This window comes from Myotis yumanensis, unplaced genomic scaffold (genome assembly GCF_028538775.1).
Source record: "Myotis yumanensis isolate MYYU_CA2020_CCGP unplaced genomic scaffold, mMyoYum1.0.hap1 SCAF_6, whole genome shotgun sequence".
NCBI classification, from domain to species: domain Eukaryota; kingdom Metazoa; phylum Chordata; class Mammalia; order Chiroptera; family Vespertilionidae; genus Myotis; species Myotis yumanensis.
Genome location: NW_027223757.1, coordinates 85,010,500 through 85,023,512, shown reverse-complemented (window position 1 = coordinate 85,023,512; position 13,013 = coordinate 85,010,500). Strand labels below are relative to the sequence as shown.

The 13,013-nt window shown below is 42.4% G+C and overlaps 1 protein-coding gene across 11 annotated transcripts in view; it reads left to right on the top strand.

The window, feature by feature from the left end:
• Positions 1 to 13,013, top strand: part of UBR2 (ubiquitin protein ligase E3 component n-recognin 2) — a 143,571-nt gene that overhangs the window by 126,642 nt on the left and 3,916 nt on the right. For 5 of the 11 annotated variants that reach the window (XM_070418581.1, XM_070418580.1, XM_070418578.1 and 2 more), the window contains 5 exons: positions 81 to 137; positions 4,260 to 4,337; positions 5,557 to 5,727; positions 7,238 to 7,339; positions 8,662 to 10,817. In XM_070418581.1, coding sequence (XP_070274682.1) covers positions 81 to 137; positions 4,260 to 4,337; positions 5,557 to 5,727; positions 7,238 to 7,339; positions 8,662 to 8,803 — 550 coding nt within the window. In that variant the 3' untranslated portion in view covers positions 8,804 to 10,817. Of the gene's footprint in view, positions 1 to 80; positions 138 to 3,892; positions 4,338 to 5,556; positions 5,728 to 7,237; positions 7,340 to 8,471; positions 10,818 to 13,013 lie in introns of those variants that run through there. The other 6 variants (XR_011471874.1, XR_011471873.1, XR_011471872.1 and 3 more) reach the window with 4 other exon arrangements.

The window sequence follows — 13,013 nt, the reverse complement described above, 5'->3', positions numbered from 1 at the left end:
CTGGATTTAAAGAAGAAAAACTTCTGGTTCTAACCTTTCAAAAGTAAAAAATTGTTTCTTTTTTTCTGATTACATTAAAGTTGGTGTCGGCACATTGAAGTTAAAAGATATCTGGAAGGTGAAAGAGATGCTATTAGGTAAGTTAAATTTTGTCAACTACATGGTGGGGCGGGAAGCAGGGAGGCAGGTACTATGTTCCTTCAACACTGGCTTCCTGACCTTCAGTGAATCCAAGAGGTAGGCCATCGTGTCTTCATATTTTTTTCTTCTTAGTCCAATGGTGGTGACAGTTTGTAAAAAAAATCAAAATTAGGAACATAAATATAATGCATTATTTTTGGCAGAGGAAGCAAATAACAAAATTATCTTTTGAAATATTTGCTTTAAAAAATGTGGGTCCTCTTTTACTTTTTTCTTAGCTTTATTTTTTTTCTTTTATTATGGAAAACTTCAACCTATTCAAAAGTTTAAAGAATAGTATAATATTCGTCCAAAATGACCGAAGTTGGCAAGGAGAGAGGTCTGAGGGGCCTGAGGCAAGGGGATTCTAACATTTTTAGGGAATCTTTTGAAAAGAACATGTCTACTTAAATAAATGAAGGACAATAGAGAAAATTTAAGCCCTTCAGTAACCTCAACAAACCTGAACCACACAAAACCATGCTGGTACTGGGATTTAAGAAAGACTTAGCTCGTACACCCTCTCAACTAGAAGGACTCCATCCAGCCACTGAAGACCGGTGCTGCCAAGGTGGGATTGAGTTCATCTTTGATGTGGACACACATTTGGGGCTAACTACAATGCTCTGGCAACTGGAATAATTTCTTTTCATCACTTGTATGTGTTTCATTCCTTCAAACAATTCCCAAGATACGTAACAGGAGCTTGTTGTCTCTTTCTGGCTGGGAAAGTAGAAGAAACTCACAAAAAATTAAAGCTATCATCAAACAGCTTGTAGTCTATTAAATGATGTACAATTTGGCCAGTTGGGAGATGACCCAAAGGAAGTAGTGGGTTTGGAGAAAATCTTACTACAGACTATATAGTTTGACTTACAGGTAGTACATCTATACTAGTTCCTACTCAAATATGCAAAACAACTCAAAGGTGATAAAACAAAATTCAAAAGTTGGTTCAAATGGCATGGGCCTTTGTAAATGACAGTTCCTGCACATCCTTGTCACTGCAGTGGGAACCAGAGATCATAGCAGTAGCAGTGATATATCTTGCGGGATGTTTATGCAAATTTGAAATACAAGAATGAACCTCCAAACCCATATATCGGAGATGGTGGGGGCAGTATGTGCAAGATGGCCCTGTTGATGTTCTGGAAGACATCTGCCACCAAATCCTGGATCTTTACTCGTCAAGGAGTCATCAGCTGCAACAGCCCCATCACTCAACCCTACACTACAAGTGCCACCAGTGCCACCGTCACAGTCGGCTCTGAATCATCCCCCAAGGACCTGCAGCCATCAGCCCAGCCACCACTACCGCCACAGCAAGCCCAACAGCCCAAGAAGCCATCCCGGTAGCCTAGTCATCCCCACCAGGTCAAAAGAGCCACGGTTGTTTCTCCCAAAGAAGAACAAAGCAGCAGAACCACCGCTAAATTGAAGCCTCTTAGCCTCCATTGCTTCCGGCCCACCCACTGCCAGACCGGAAGCCTCCCTACTTGGCTCCTTAGGCAAGGCCAAGCCACCAGGCCCTATGGTTTCCACTGACCTCCCCAAAATCCAGATTCCTCCCCAGGCCCACCCAACCCCTGTGCACCAGCTACCACCATAGCCACTGCCATCACTACACTCCAGCTACATAACTGAATGTCCACCACCAGCTCCTACATATCTGAAGAGGGCTCCCAGAGCCTGCAGTCCATGATGAAGACCAAGGGTCCCTTCTACAGCACCCTGCCCCCAGCCTACGGCCCACCAGCTCACCTGCCCTACTATCTCCATGTCTACCCCCGCCAACCGCCCCCATAGCTGGTGTACCCTCCCCCAGCCTCTTTACTTACCCCACTGACCATTCCACCCCCCATTTCAAGCTACCCTTCACCTCCTCCCATCTACAACCCAAACTTCCTGCCCCCCACCCACACTGTCCCACCTTACCCTCCTCCAAGCCTGGGCCTGCCCCCCACCTAGCTACCCACCTCCATCTGTCCACCCTGGACCCATACCCCACACATACTCCCACCTAGCATGCCTCCAATGGGGACTGGGGCACACAGCCTAAATGAGATAACCTGATGCCTTTTCCCCCCCTTTATTTTAATAAAAGTTTTTCTAATTAACTTGAAGGGTAGTTGAAATGAGTAAGCAGCAGGGTATCTTGTATAACGCTAGACAGTTGCAGCATGGGAAGGCATGAACCGAGCACAGGAGGTGAACTCAGGTGGGCCTCCATACCTAGAGAGTAGGGACAGCCTCGGCAGTGCCCGTGGCCACCCGGCCGTGCTGGTGTCAGCTGAGGCCAAGAGTCCTGCTCTAGGTGACTTTATACTAGTGAACGTGTGAACCAGCCATGCTGGCTCAGTAAATAGCTTCCATAAGGAGTGAATTTCCTTCTAGAAATCTGCCTGTTTTTCCTAGAAACAGTTTTAAACAGTCCGGTTCCATCTGAAGTCAAGCTGGAATAATAATATAAGAAGAAACTGTCTTTTGTATACTCACAACTGTAAACCCACTTTTGCCCCACCCGGTATAAAGTAATAAGAGCCCTTAGTAATTTTTAATAGATGATTATATATTTAATGTGCCAGTAACATCATTTCATTCTGTGTTCTCTCCTGTGATAGCCAGTCAGTCAGAAGAACCCCTTTTTTTTGGTTTGAGATATCTACATCTTTATATTAAAGTTATTTTGAAGGAGTTGCCTGGTTGGATGGCTTTTTCTTTTTCCTCCGGGAAGAAGGGGAGGAATGTACTTGGAAAGTAACATATGTTTACATCTATCTGCAAATTCCTGTACATAGAGATATATTTTTTAAGTGTGAATGTAACAACATCCTGTGAATTCCGTCTTGGTTACAAATGAGACTCCTTGGCTCATTTATCCAAATAAAAGCAGTTCTGAAAGAAAAATAAAAGAATAGCATAATAAGACTCCACATATTACTCAGCTTCACTAATTGTCAAGTGGTGACCAGTCATTTTTTTCATTCCTTTGACATTAGCTCTATTCTGATTCTGCAGTATGCTCTACCAGGTCATAACAGATGTATTTCATCTATTAATATCTACTTGATTCTGCTGGCTATATTCATAAAAATCGGAGGGCTAGAGGAGATTATGTGTTCTATTTCTTTGATTTTATACTCAGTCTGCCCCAAATCCAGAGACCATACACAATTTTTTTAGGTTGAACAATATGAAATTGCAGTTTTGGGAAGTAAAAATGGTTGAGTACCACCAGTTTCATTTGGTTCAACCCTGCGGTCAGAACTTATGATGTGGAACGGTAGTTCTCAACTTGAGGTATACATCAGAACAACACTGGAAACTTTAAAACATACTCGGGTCCCTACCTACCAAATCTATTTCTCTAAAGTTGGGCTCCTAGCATGTATGTCCCTCTACCTCAAATTTTCCTCAAGCGATTTTGGTATAAGTACTGTGGTCCAAGTAGTTCCCTCTTGGTGTCAGTCCACTCCTATCTCTGCCAGAGGTAAAGTAGGGAAGGGCTGAACCACATGGCCCTTTCGGACAGGTGTGAACCCTGAGAGTGTGCTCTCAAATACCAATTGAATTTGGTTCTAAATTGTATCTGAATTAACTTGCCAACATGACATGGTACCTCAACTTACCTGTTCTCTATTTCTCTCCTCCCACTCATTGTGCCTTAAGATCACCTTTAATAAACACATCTTTTCTGTCTTCTCTCTCCTAGGTTCTATGGTTGGGCTCTCAATTACCAGGTTGTTTTGGTATAAGCCTGGGAATGAATATCCTTTTCTGTCCCTCCCCCCAATTCCTCAGAGTTACCACATTTTCACTTAAATGGGGCAGGATCTACATACTGTCTACTGTCCTAATGATTTATTCTGAGCTTTTCAAGTAAAAATGTCAACCCTAAGGTCTTATGTTAAGTGTAACTTTTTAAATTTTTTACTGTGGCTTCATGTACCACTGTGATAGCTCTCAGCACTCGGGTTCAATCTACCTTTATTTGTTTCGACTAAGTTACAAATGAGTTATCCTGCCATTGCTGTGATATGACCTCATATTAATTGGTTTTATGTTCGTGTTTTTTTAAGCTATCCAAGAGAATCTAACAAATTGATAGACCTTCCAGAGGATTACAGCAGCCTCATTAATCAAGCCTCTAATTTCTCGTAAGTTTTGATATTAGAAAACTGAGCATTTCCTACCACTGGAAACACTACATGGAATTAAGGGATTTTGTTCATTGTTTTGTTTGGGTAGGGAAATTGTAACACCAGTATTCTTTACACTAGTTAACTTGTAAAAGCATCATTCCACCATATTTCAGAATAAGATCTGGGAAAGGGGCTGATAGGGAAACAAGTTTGGTTCATTAAAGATTATCTAGCGTCGGCCTGCGGACTGAAGGGTCCCAGGTTCGATTCCGGTCAAGGGCATGTACCTGGGTTGCGGGCATATCCCCAGTAGGAGATGTGCAGGAGGTGGCTGATCGATGTTTTTCTCTCATTGATGTTTCTAACTCTTTATCTCTCTCCCTTCCTCTCTGTAAAAAATCAATAAAAAATATATTTTAAAAAAAATATTATCTAAATAACAATTTGCACTTCAGGGTGGATAAAAGTAGTTGTTTGTATGGAAAATAATACAATAAGTAATAATATAAGAAGAAACTGTCTTTTGTATACTCACAACTGTAAACGCACTTTTGCCCCACCCGGTATAAAGTAATAAGAGCCCTTAGTAATTTTTAATAGATGATTATATATTTAATGTGCCAGTAACATAAAGAATAACCAGTAGTGTAGAAAATTAAGTGTTACCTAGACAGTTGAAGCTGTGTATATATCTCTTCTCTAGTGCATCAGAGATCCACTGTTCTGAATGGAGTGGGAGCATTTCTGGGATTTACATGTTAACTGCAAATGTTTATATTCCTAAGCAGCATTCTTATTTATTATTATTATTTTGCATGTTTTAAGCTGTAAAATGACATTGCACTGTACATATCCTACACCTTTTTCACTCAGCATTGTTTGTAAGATTTATTTATACACTTGACATATATAACTTTTAATTCATCACTTTTCACTGTATGTAGTATTTCACAATTGAATAGTAGTAGAATTTATATTTTTCCTCCTATGATGAGTTTATTTCTTTTTTTCTCTAATTGTTGATTGTTTCCAGTACATGTGTTTGTGTATGTGTGTGAGGTGTTCCCAATTATAGAAATAGTTTTCCTGGACCATAGGGTGTAGGCATCTTCAGCTCCACCTGCTGTTGCACAGTTTGGCTTCACAGTGGTTTTACCACCAGCAGCTCTTCAGCCCCTCTTCTGTAGAGCAATGACTTGTGCCTTTTTGTTTTGTTTTGTTTTGTTCCATGGAGGTGCCCCAAATCAGGCGGTGATAAGAGCAGAACCCCAACTCTGTGCCTTGTGTGTGGAACTCTGCTGTGCTCCCATAGCTACTGCTGCCAGACTGAACTGGAAGGGGAGGATGTGGGTGCTTGCACGGCTCATACCTACTCCTGTGGTTCTGGAGTGGGCATCTTCCTGAGGTAGGTGAGCCCTGAGGGAGCTTGTTAGCTTTGCCTCTACTGTGGTGCATGCCTGTCAAAGAGTGGCACTAAAACTGCCGCATTGCAGAGAATTACCAGACTGCTGTTCGCATGTACTGTATTCATTTGAAGAACATGGGGAGCCTTGTCTTCTCCTTTCCTACAGTTGGCTCGTGTTAACTTGGTTGGTTCTATTGCCCTCATTCCCACCCCTATGACAGTTCTGTTCTGCTTTCCTCATGCCTCACTCTAATGTGAAACTTCAGTTGTCTGACTAGATTTTCTACCCAGATTTAGTCACAATTACTCCTTTTGTTGTATCGTCATGGTTTTGGATTCGGACATATTACAGGTCAATGTATATAGTTGTGTATGTTCAACAACATACAACAAATACTTATTATGCCTTGTGTATCCTGGGCATTGAGAGTGCAGTAGTCAACAAAGCAGACCGAAGTCTCGCTTTCCTGGGCTCATCTTCTAGTGAGGGAGGCAGGAGATAAACAAGACTGGTAAGGATTTAGAAAGTGCTGTGTGCAAAGGAGGGAAATAGGAAATGGCAGCTGGGGGTTGAATTTTAGATAGGGAACCAGGGAAGTTTCCCTGAAAAAGTAACTTGAAGAAAGACCTAAAGAAGGGGTAGAGCATTCTAGAAAGGGAACAGCAAGTACACAGTAGCTGGGGAATGTGCCTGCCATGTATTAGAAAGAGCCAGGAGGCTGGCGTCACTGGAGTGGGTGGAATCATGGGGAGACTCGTGGCTCCTGGCATATCCCAGTGTCGTCTCTGAGTGAGATGAAAGCCATTTCAGGGTTTGAAGGAGAGAAGTGACATGAGTGTGAGCTCCTCGGGGCATAGACCATCTCCATATCTTAGTCATCTCAGTGCCTGACAGTTTCTTGTATGTGATAGGTTCTCAATAACTGTTGAATTGAGCTCAGTTTTTAAAAAGTCAAGCAAACCTGTCAGGGATCAGGAGATACTTTTTTAAATAGCCCTTAGGGAGAAATGTGCAAGTAGCATTTTCCCCGGTCTTTCATATTTCAAAATTCTTTTTGTCATGTACGGTATTGCTTTGTGTTTCAAGTCAGCCTAATTCAGAATGTTTGTATACCATTTTTTAATGGGTAATTTTCTCATGATAGTGGTTAAAAATACCAGTAACTATTTTATGTTTAGAAGTTAACTTTCTCACACTTAACAGTTTTTTAAAGGCTGCTATTATGGGAGCTGTCAATTCTTATTCCACATGTTCCATTTTCTCACTATATTGACTTACAGTACAGTCACTTCAGTGATTTTAATGATGTGTTGATACTTTTCTGTCTCTGCTGTAAATGCTGTTGTTTGTTTATTTTTATAAGACTTCAACCCAAAAAAAGGACACATATGTAATATCCTTTGTAATACTTTAAGCAATAAAAAAAAAAAAAAAAAAAGACTTCAACCCATTTGGAGCTGAAGCCAAACCTTGGTTGTAATGTATAACATGTAAATGGTCTCTCTACAGAGTCCGGGAATGTCAGGTGCTATTTTTAGCTGGCAGAACCAAAGGCTGTTTTTATTCTCCTCCGTACCTTGATGACTATGGGGAGACTGACCAGGGACTCAGGTAAGGGCCCCCATCCTGGGGGGCTGGGTTCACTGACTCTGGGCCTCCGGAGCCTTCAGTACATGGTGAACATGGTGAGCCATGTGGCTTGGAGGCCGGTCTGCTCACAGCCCAGGCTGCCGCAGGGCTTCCGTTCTGGCAGAGATGGCTGGTATCTGTGGACTCCTCCAAGGAGGGCACCTGGCTGCCTGGTTGGCACTCCCTTTCCCAGCCCTTAGACTGTCATGAGGGCCATCGGGATAGATAAAGGAAAGAACAGGACAGGTTGCAACCTGTTTCCATTTCTCACTCCAGAGAGTCAGAACTGTTTGAATTGCCATGTGGCATCCACGGCATCAGAGCTCTGTAGGGAGAGCCCATTGGAACTGGTGTGGCTTTGTATGGGGAGACCTGTGCTCTTCACGTGATCTAAAGAGAGCAAATCTTCATCGATAAGAAATGGGCTTATTACGTACGAATCTGGGGGACAAAGATTTAGGCCATATAGAGCAATACAACAGGCTTCATCACTTCTATGGTATCTTCTATTACAAGCAAAATACTAACAGCAGTTCCCTCAAGTACTATTACAAAATTTGTTAGACCATCTCTTTTTGCCCAAAGAAGGTAAGTCTTAACCTAGATATAACCATCCAGCCTTGAAGTTCAGAAGTTCAAGGTCTGGAAACAGGCAGAATAAGTAGATGGGCTGCCCCAGGTGCTTAGCTGCAAGGTTGTAGGCACATGCCACCTGGTGATGGTTTTTCCTGTTCCCTAAGGAGTGTGGGCTCTTAGGAGGGGCCCTGCTTAGAGAGAGAGAGAGGAGTGTGTCCTGTGAATTGGGAGCAGAGGCCCCAGGCATGAACTCACCAAAACCTGGGATTAGTTATATTAGGCCCAGATTTTACTCACATTTGGCTGCTTTGCTTAGACTTTGTGGCTGAAAGATAGTACTCTGAGGAACACGTGTACCCCTGTAGTTTTCCTTCTATCCTCTCCCCTGCCACTCCCTTCTTTTTACATTCATCCAATGAAATGGACAATGAATTGGTAGTTTTCGCTTCTCAGCCCAGACCCTCCTGCTCAGCCCTGCCCTGTTCCCTCAGCCCTGTCTGAGGAAGTATAGGTCATGTGCATTTTCCTCTTTTTTCAGCACTTATTCCCTTTCAGCTCCTCCTAGCAAACCTGCAAAACTAACATCTTAACCACAGTCGCCTGCCAAACAGAAATTTTGCAGAGGATCTAAAAGCAATAACTTATAACTTTTCCTAAACCAGGAAAGGCTGGGATAAAATAGATGAATAAACAGAATGCATCCAGAGTGACATCTGTCTTCTTTCTAGACGGGGAAATCCTTTACATTTGTGCAAAGAGCGATTTAAGAAGATTCAGAAGCTCTGGCACCAGCACAGTATCACGGAGGAAATTGGACATGCACAGGAAGCAAATCAGACACTGGTTGGCATTGACTGGCAACATTTATAGTCACTGCGCTACCAAAAACATAAACTCGGATTTTTGTAACCCAGCGGCTTTTCAAGAAAAAGAATAGGAAATCAATTCCACTGGATTTGGAAATAAATTCTTTAGTTAGCTTTTCTTCCCAGTTTTATTTTTATAGTTTCTGGCTCTAGGGACTGATGAAAATCATCTTCCGTCAGCATATTTTCTTGCACCATTTGCTGTATCCCTCAAACATAACTCCTTGCAAGAAGCTTCTCTTCCTGGGCTGGACACAGCCCCTCTGTGGGTACCTGACTGCGTTTGACCGTTCCCAGTCATCTGAGCCAGGTTACAGTACTGATGGCAGGGCACTGTACGCCTGAAGCTGATGCACCAGCAGGAGGAAACAAAGTCTCTGGTCTATTGGGGTCACATGTCCTAGTCCCGTTCAGGACTCAACATGGAATGGGTTGGCGTCCCCTCTGCTGACGGACCCACCTCTAAGAGCAAAGCAGTGGATTTGGAAAGCAGCTTTCCCTTGTCTACGTCGGCTTTCAGAGGACGGGGGCACTTGTGCATGAGGAACCCCTATAAGGAAGGGGAGGCAGTTGTTTCTTCAAATGCTGGGTGGTTTTCAGAGCTGTGAAAGGTTGGATTTTTTATTTTATTTTCTTTGGCAAGACTTCTGGCTTTGAGAGAGAAAAACTCATTTTAAAGGGCTTTTTGAAAAGTTATAGAGTATCCTTATTTTTCAGACAATATATTCTTTTATTTCTAAGACTAAATGGAGAAGTGTATGCCTCTAGAATCAAACACTAGCAGGGAAAAAAAAAGAACTGTTTTGAAGTTCCCGTCCCCCCTTCCCTACTCGCATTTCCTGGAAAGATGGATTGCTGGTTATGTGTTGGCTCACTTAGTACATTCCTGGGACAGCCTGTGTGCCCAGGGTTTTTATTCTTTCTAAACATTACTGTTTTTACTAAGAGGTGCCTTCCTAGAATGATAGCCACTTAGTAAAATTGATTATAACTATTATATACCACATGGCCACTCTGTTTGATGTACATGTGCCAAGAGCTTGGATACACACAGATTGATGGCAGATTTTGTGGAAGAATAAATTCGGAGCCTCTCTAAGGTGAGGCTAAGGGACAAATGAATAATGAAAGGCTCTTGGATCTTTTTCTTTTCAGCCAATGCAAGTAATCCTTTCACTTGCTTTTTTTTTTTTTTTAAACTGCATCTAAAAGTTCCATCACACTCAACTTTACACACTCCACGGTGTACCCAGGAGGAAGGTTAGAATCCAGGCTTCAGGCTAAAATAAGTGGGGGTGCAGAAGCTGCGGTCACTGCTTCCTCTCCACGGTATCTTCTGAAAGGATGACCTTGGCCCTTCTTGCTCGGGACTGACTCACCCAGAGGAGAGAAGGCGCTTCGCACCCAACAGGAAGAAAATCCAGATTAGAACCTCGTGCTCTCCCCTTTTTTCTGGCCTTTTTGCCATTGGTAAGATTGGGATGGTTTGGACTATGGATGGCATAATGATATTAATGTTTATTTTGGCTTTTGTCACATCCCCATTCCTTTAACTTTTAAGTCCAGCTTCTTTTGGCTTTTCTCAATAATGTTCACCAAGATCAATTTAAAATGATGAAGACCAGGTCTGGTCTCTCCCTCGTAAATGAATTATGGACGTTTTCACCAAATCATGAGCATTTTCCAGCTTTTAGGACTGAGGGTGTCATCCCTGGATTTCACTCTCTGAGAATGTCAGAGTCTGAGAGAAGATAAATTTAGAAGATGAAATAATGTTTGCATCATTAAACTAATTGTCTTCCCTATCTAATGAATCATCTTAGTATTATTATTTGTTCCGCATGTATTATGTTTATTGTGGAAATGTTTATGTACATGCTTTCTATATCAGGGAAAATCATATATGTTTAATAAATTGGCTATAACTTTAATATCTGTGGAAAACTTGTAAAATTTGGAATGTATCATATGTAAAAAGCTTAAAGATATCCAAATAAATGCTTTAGGTGTTGACATTACTTTGGGTCTGTCTACATTTTCATTTTGTTTCACACTTAAATACCCTGGAAGTGTTCCCCATGTCACCTTGCTACAAGAAAAGTGGGACATGTGTATTAGCTTGGCATTTAAGATGCTTATGTTATTAGTGTCTGTTATGGCCATTAGCCAGACATCTTGACCTTCCCATAGAAAGCTTGATCATCATTTCAGCTGATTAATTTCCCTGTTAATTGGCTAGGACAGCTTGTGACCTTTCTAAACCATTATGGACCTCAAGGCACGAGAAAAGGGGGCACTCGGAGTCTCTCCCAACGCCGAGACCTGTCTCCAGGTGTAAACTCTTTTCACTTGATCCCAGTCTTGTTCTTCCACACTCCCCAGACACTTCCTGCTTATGAGAGAGACAGGTAGGAGAGGAGTGGCATCCAGTGCCAGGGAAGCATTGCCTACGAGAGCTCGGCTGTACTCTTATTTTTTTTTTTCTGCTATACTTTTTAAAATCCTCTTCAAAGGAAAGGATCACACTGAAAAAGCAAGTTTCCATTGTATTACCCCCCATCATTAATGCTGCTTTCAGCTTCCTCCCTTCCCTGGTCCTAGTGTCGTCAGGTCCAGGGCTCAGTAAGCCCTGTGATACACTCCTTGCTCTGTTGCTACTCTTGTTTTCCAAGTCAGGGTTTTTGAGGTTTGTTTAACAACAACCACAATCAAGAAATAGAATAGTTCCATCACCCAAGCTCTCCCATCCTGACCCCTGGCAACCACTAATTTTTTTCCCCATCCCTTTGCCTTGCCTCTTCCATAATGTTGTGTTTTTTTAAAAATATATTTTATTGATTTTTCACAGAGAGAAAGGGAAAGGTATAGAGAGTTAGAAACATCAATGAGAGAGAAACATCGATTCAGCTGCCTCCTGCACACTCCCCACTGGGGATGTGCCCGCAACCAAGGTACACGCCCTTGACTGGAATCGAACCTGGGACCCTTCAGTCCGCAGGCTGACGCTCTATCCACTGAGCCAAACCAGTTAGGGCTTCCATAATGTTTTATAACTATCTTATGTAACCTTTTGAGACTGCTTCTCTCGCAAAGAAGGCATGCAGCCCTAGCCGATTTGGCTCAGTAGGTAGAGCATCGGCCTGTGGACTGTAGGGTTCCAGGTTCAATTCTGGTCAAGGGCACATATCTCAGTTTCAGGCTTCCAGCCCTTTTGAGGGCACATGTGGGAAGCAACTAATTGATGTGTCTCTTTCATATCAGTGTTTCTCTCTTCCCTCTCCCTTCCACTCTCTCAAAATCAATGGAAAAATATCCTCAGGTGAGGATTTAAAAAAAAAAAAAGAAGCAGAAGGTATGTGTTTGAGGACCATCTATATTTCCTTTGGTCGCCAAAGAGTTGGGAGTCCTGTAATACATGCTGTTGAATTGTGCACACACAGCAGATGAATTTACATGAAATAACAACACACACCCTTTATCTTCAAGTGTTTGCATCACCAGGTAGTGCTTGTGCAGTTAACAGGTGAAGGACATTTGGACAATTTTTGGTGATTATAAATAAAGCCACTATAAACATTCATGTACAGGTTTTTGTTTGGACCTAAGTTTTCATTCCACTTGGGTAAACAGGAGTTTTCCTTTATATATAACTTAATCCACACCGTCCTTGTACTACATTCTTTTAACTTTGCTATTTATACTCATCCTCTGGAGGACAAGAAAGACAGTGCATCAGGAGTTAAGGACTGATATATCCTCCCTTGAAGCCAATCTCAAGTCCACTGAGGACTGGGAAGGCATCCCCACTCCCCCACGTCCCTATTCCCAACACACAGCACAACTGGCTGGCCATATTGTCATCAGCCATCTTTTTTATCTAGTGCAGGTCAGAGGCCCTAATTGCTTTGGTCCCCCCTGCCACCAGGCTAAGCTGCAAACCTTCTGGCGTAGCACCACAGGTCCCAGAAGAGGAGGGGCAGGGCAGCGTGCAGAGCCAGCAGCTAATCTTATTAATCTGTATTGAGGTCACTCGGGGTTTATTTGCTGCTGGTGGCTCAGTCCTGGTTTCAGTGTATTGCAACAGACTATGGGTTATTGAGCTGAGGCCACAGATTCTAGGAAATCTACCTTCCTAAATGTTCAGAATAAGCATTGCATACTTCTGCACTGTGGAGTGTTTTAAAAATAAAAGTCCTGCTCTAACCGGTTTGGCT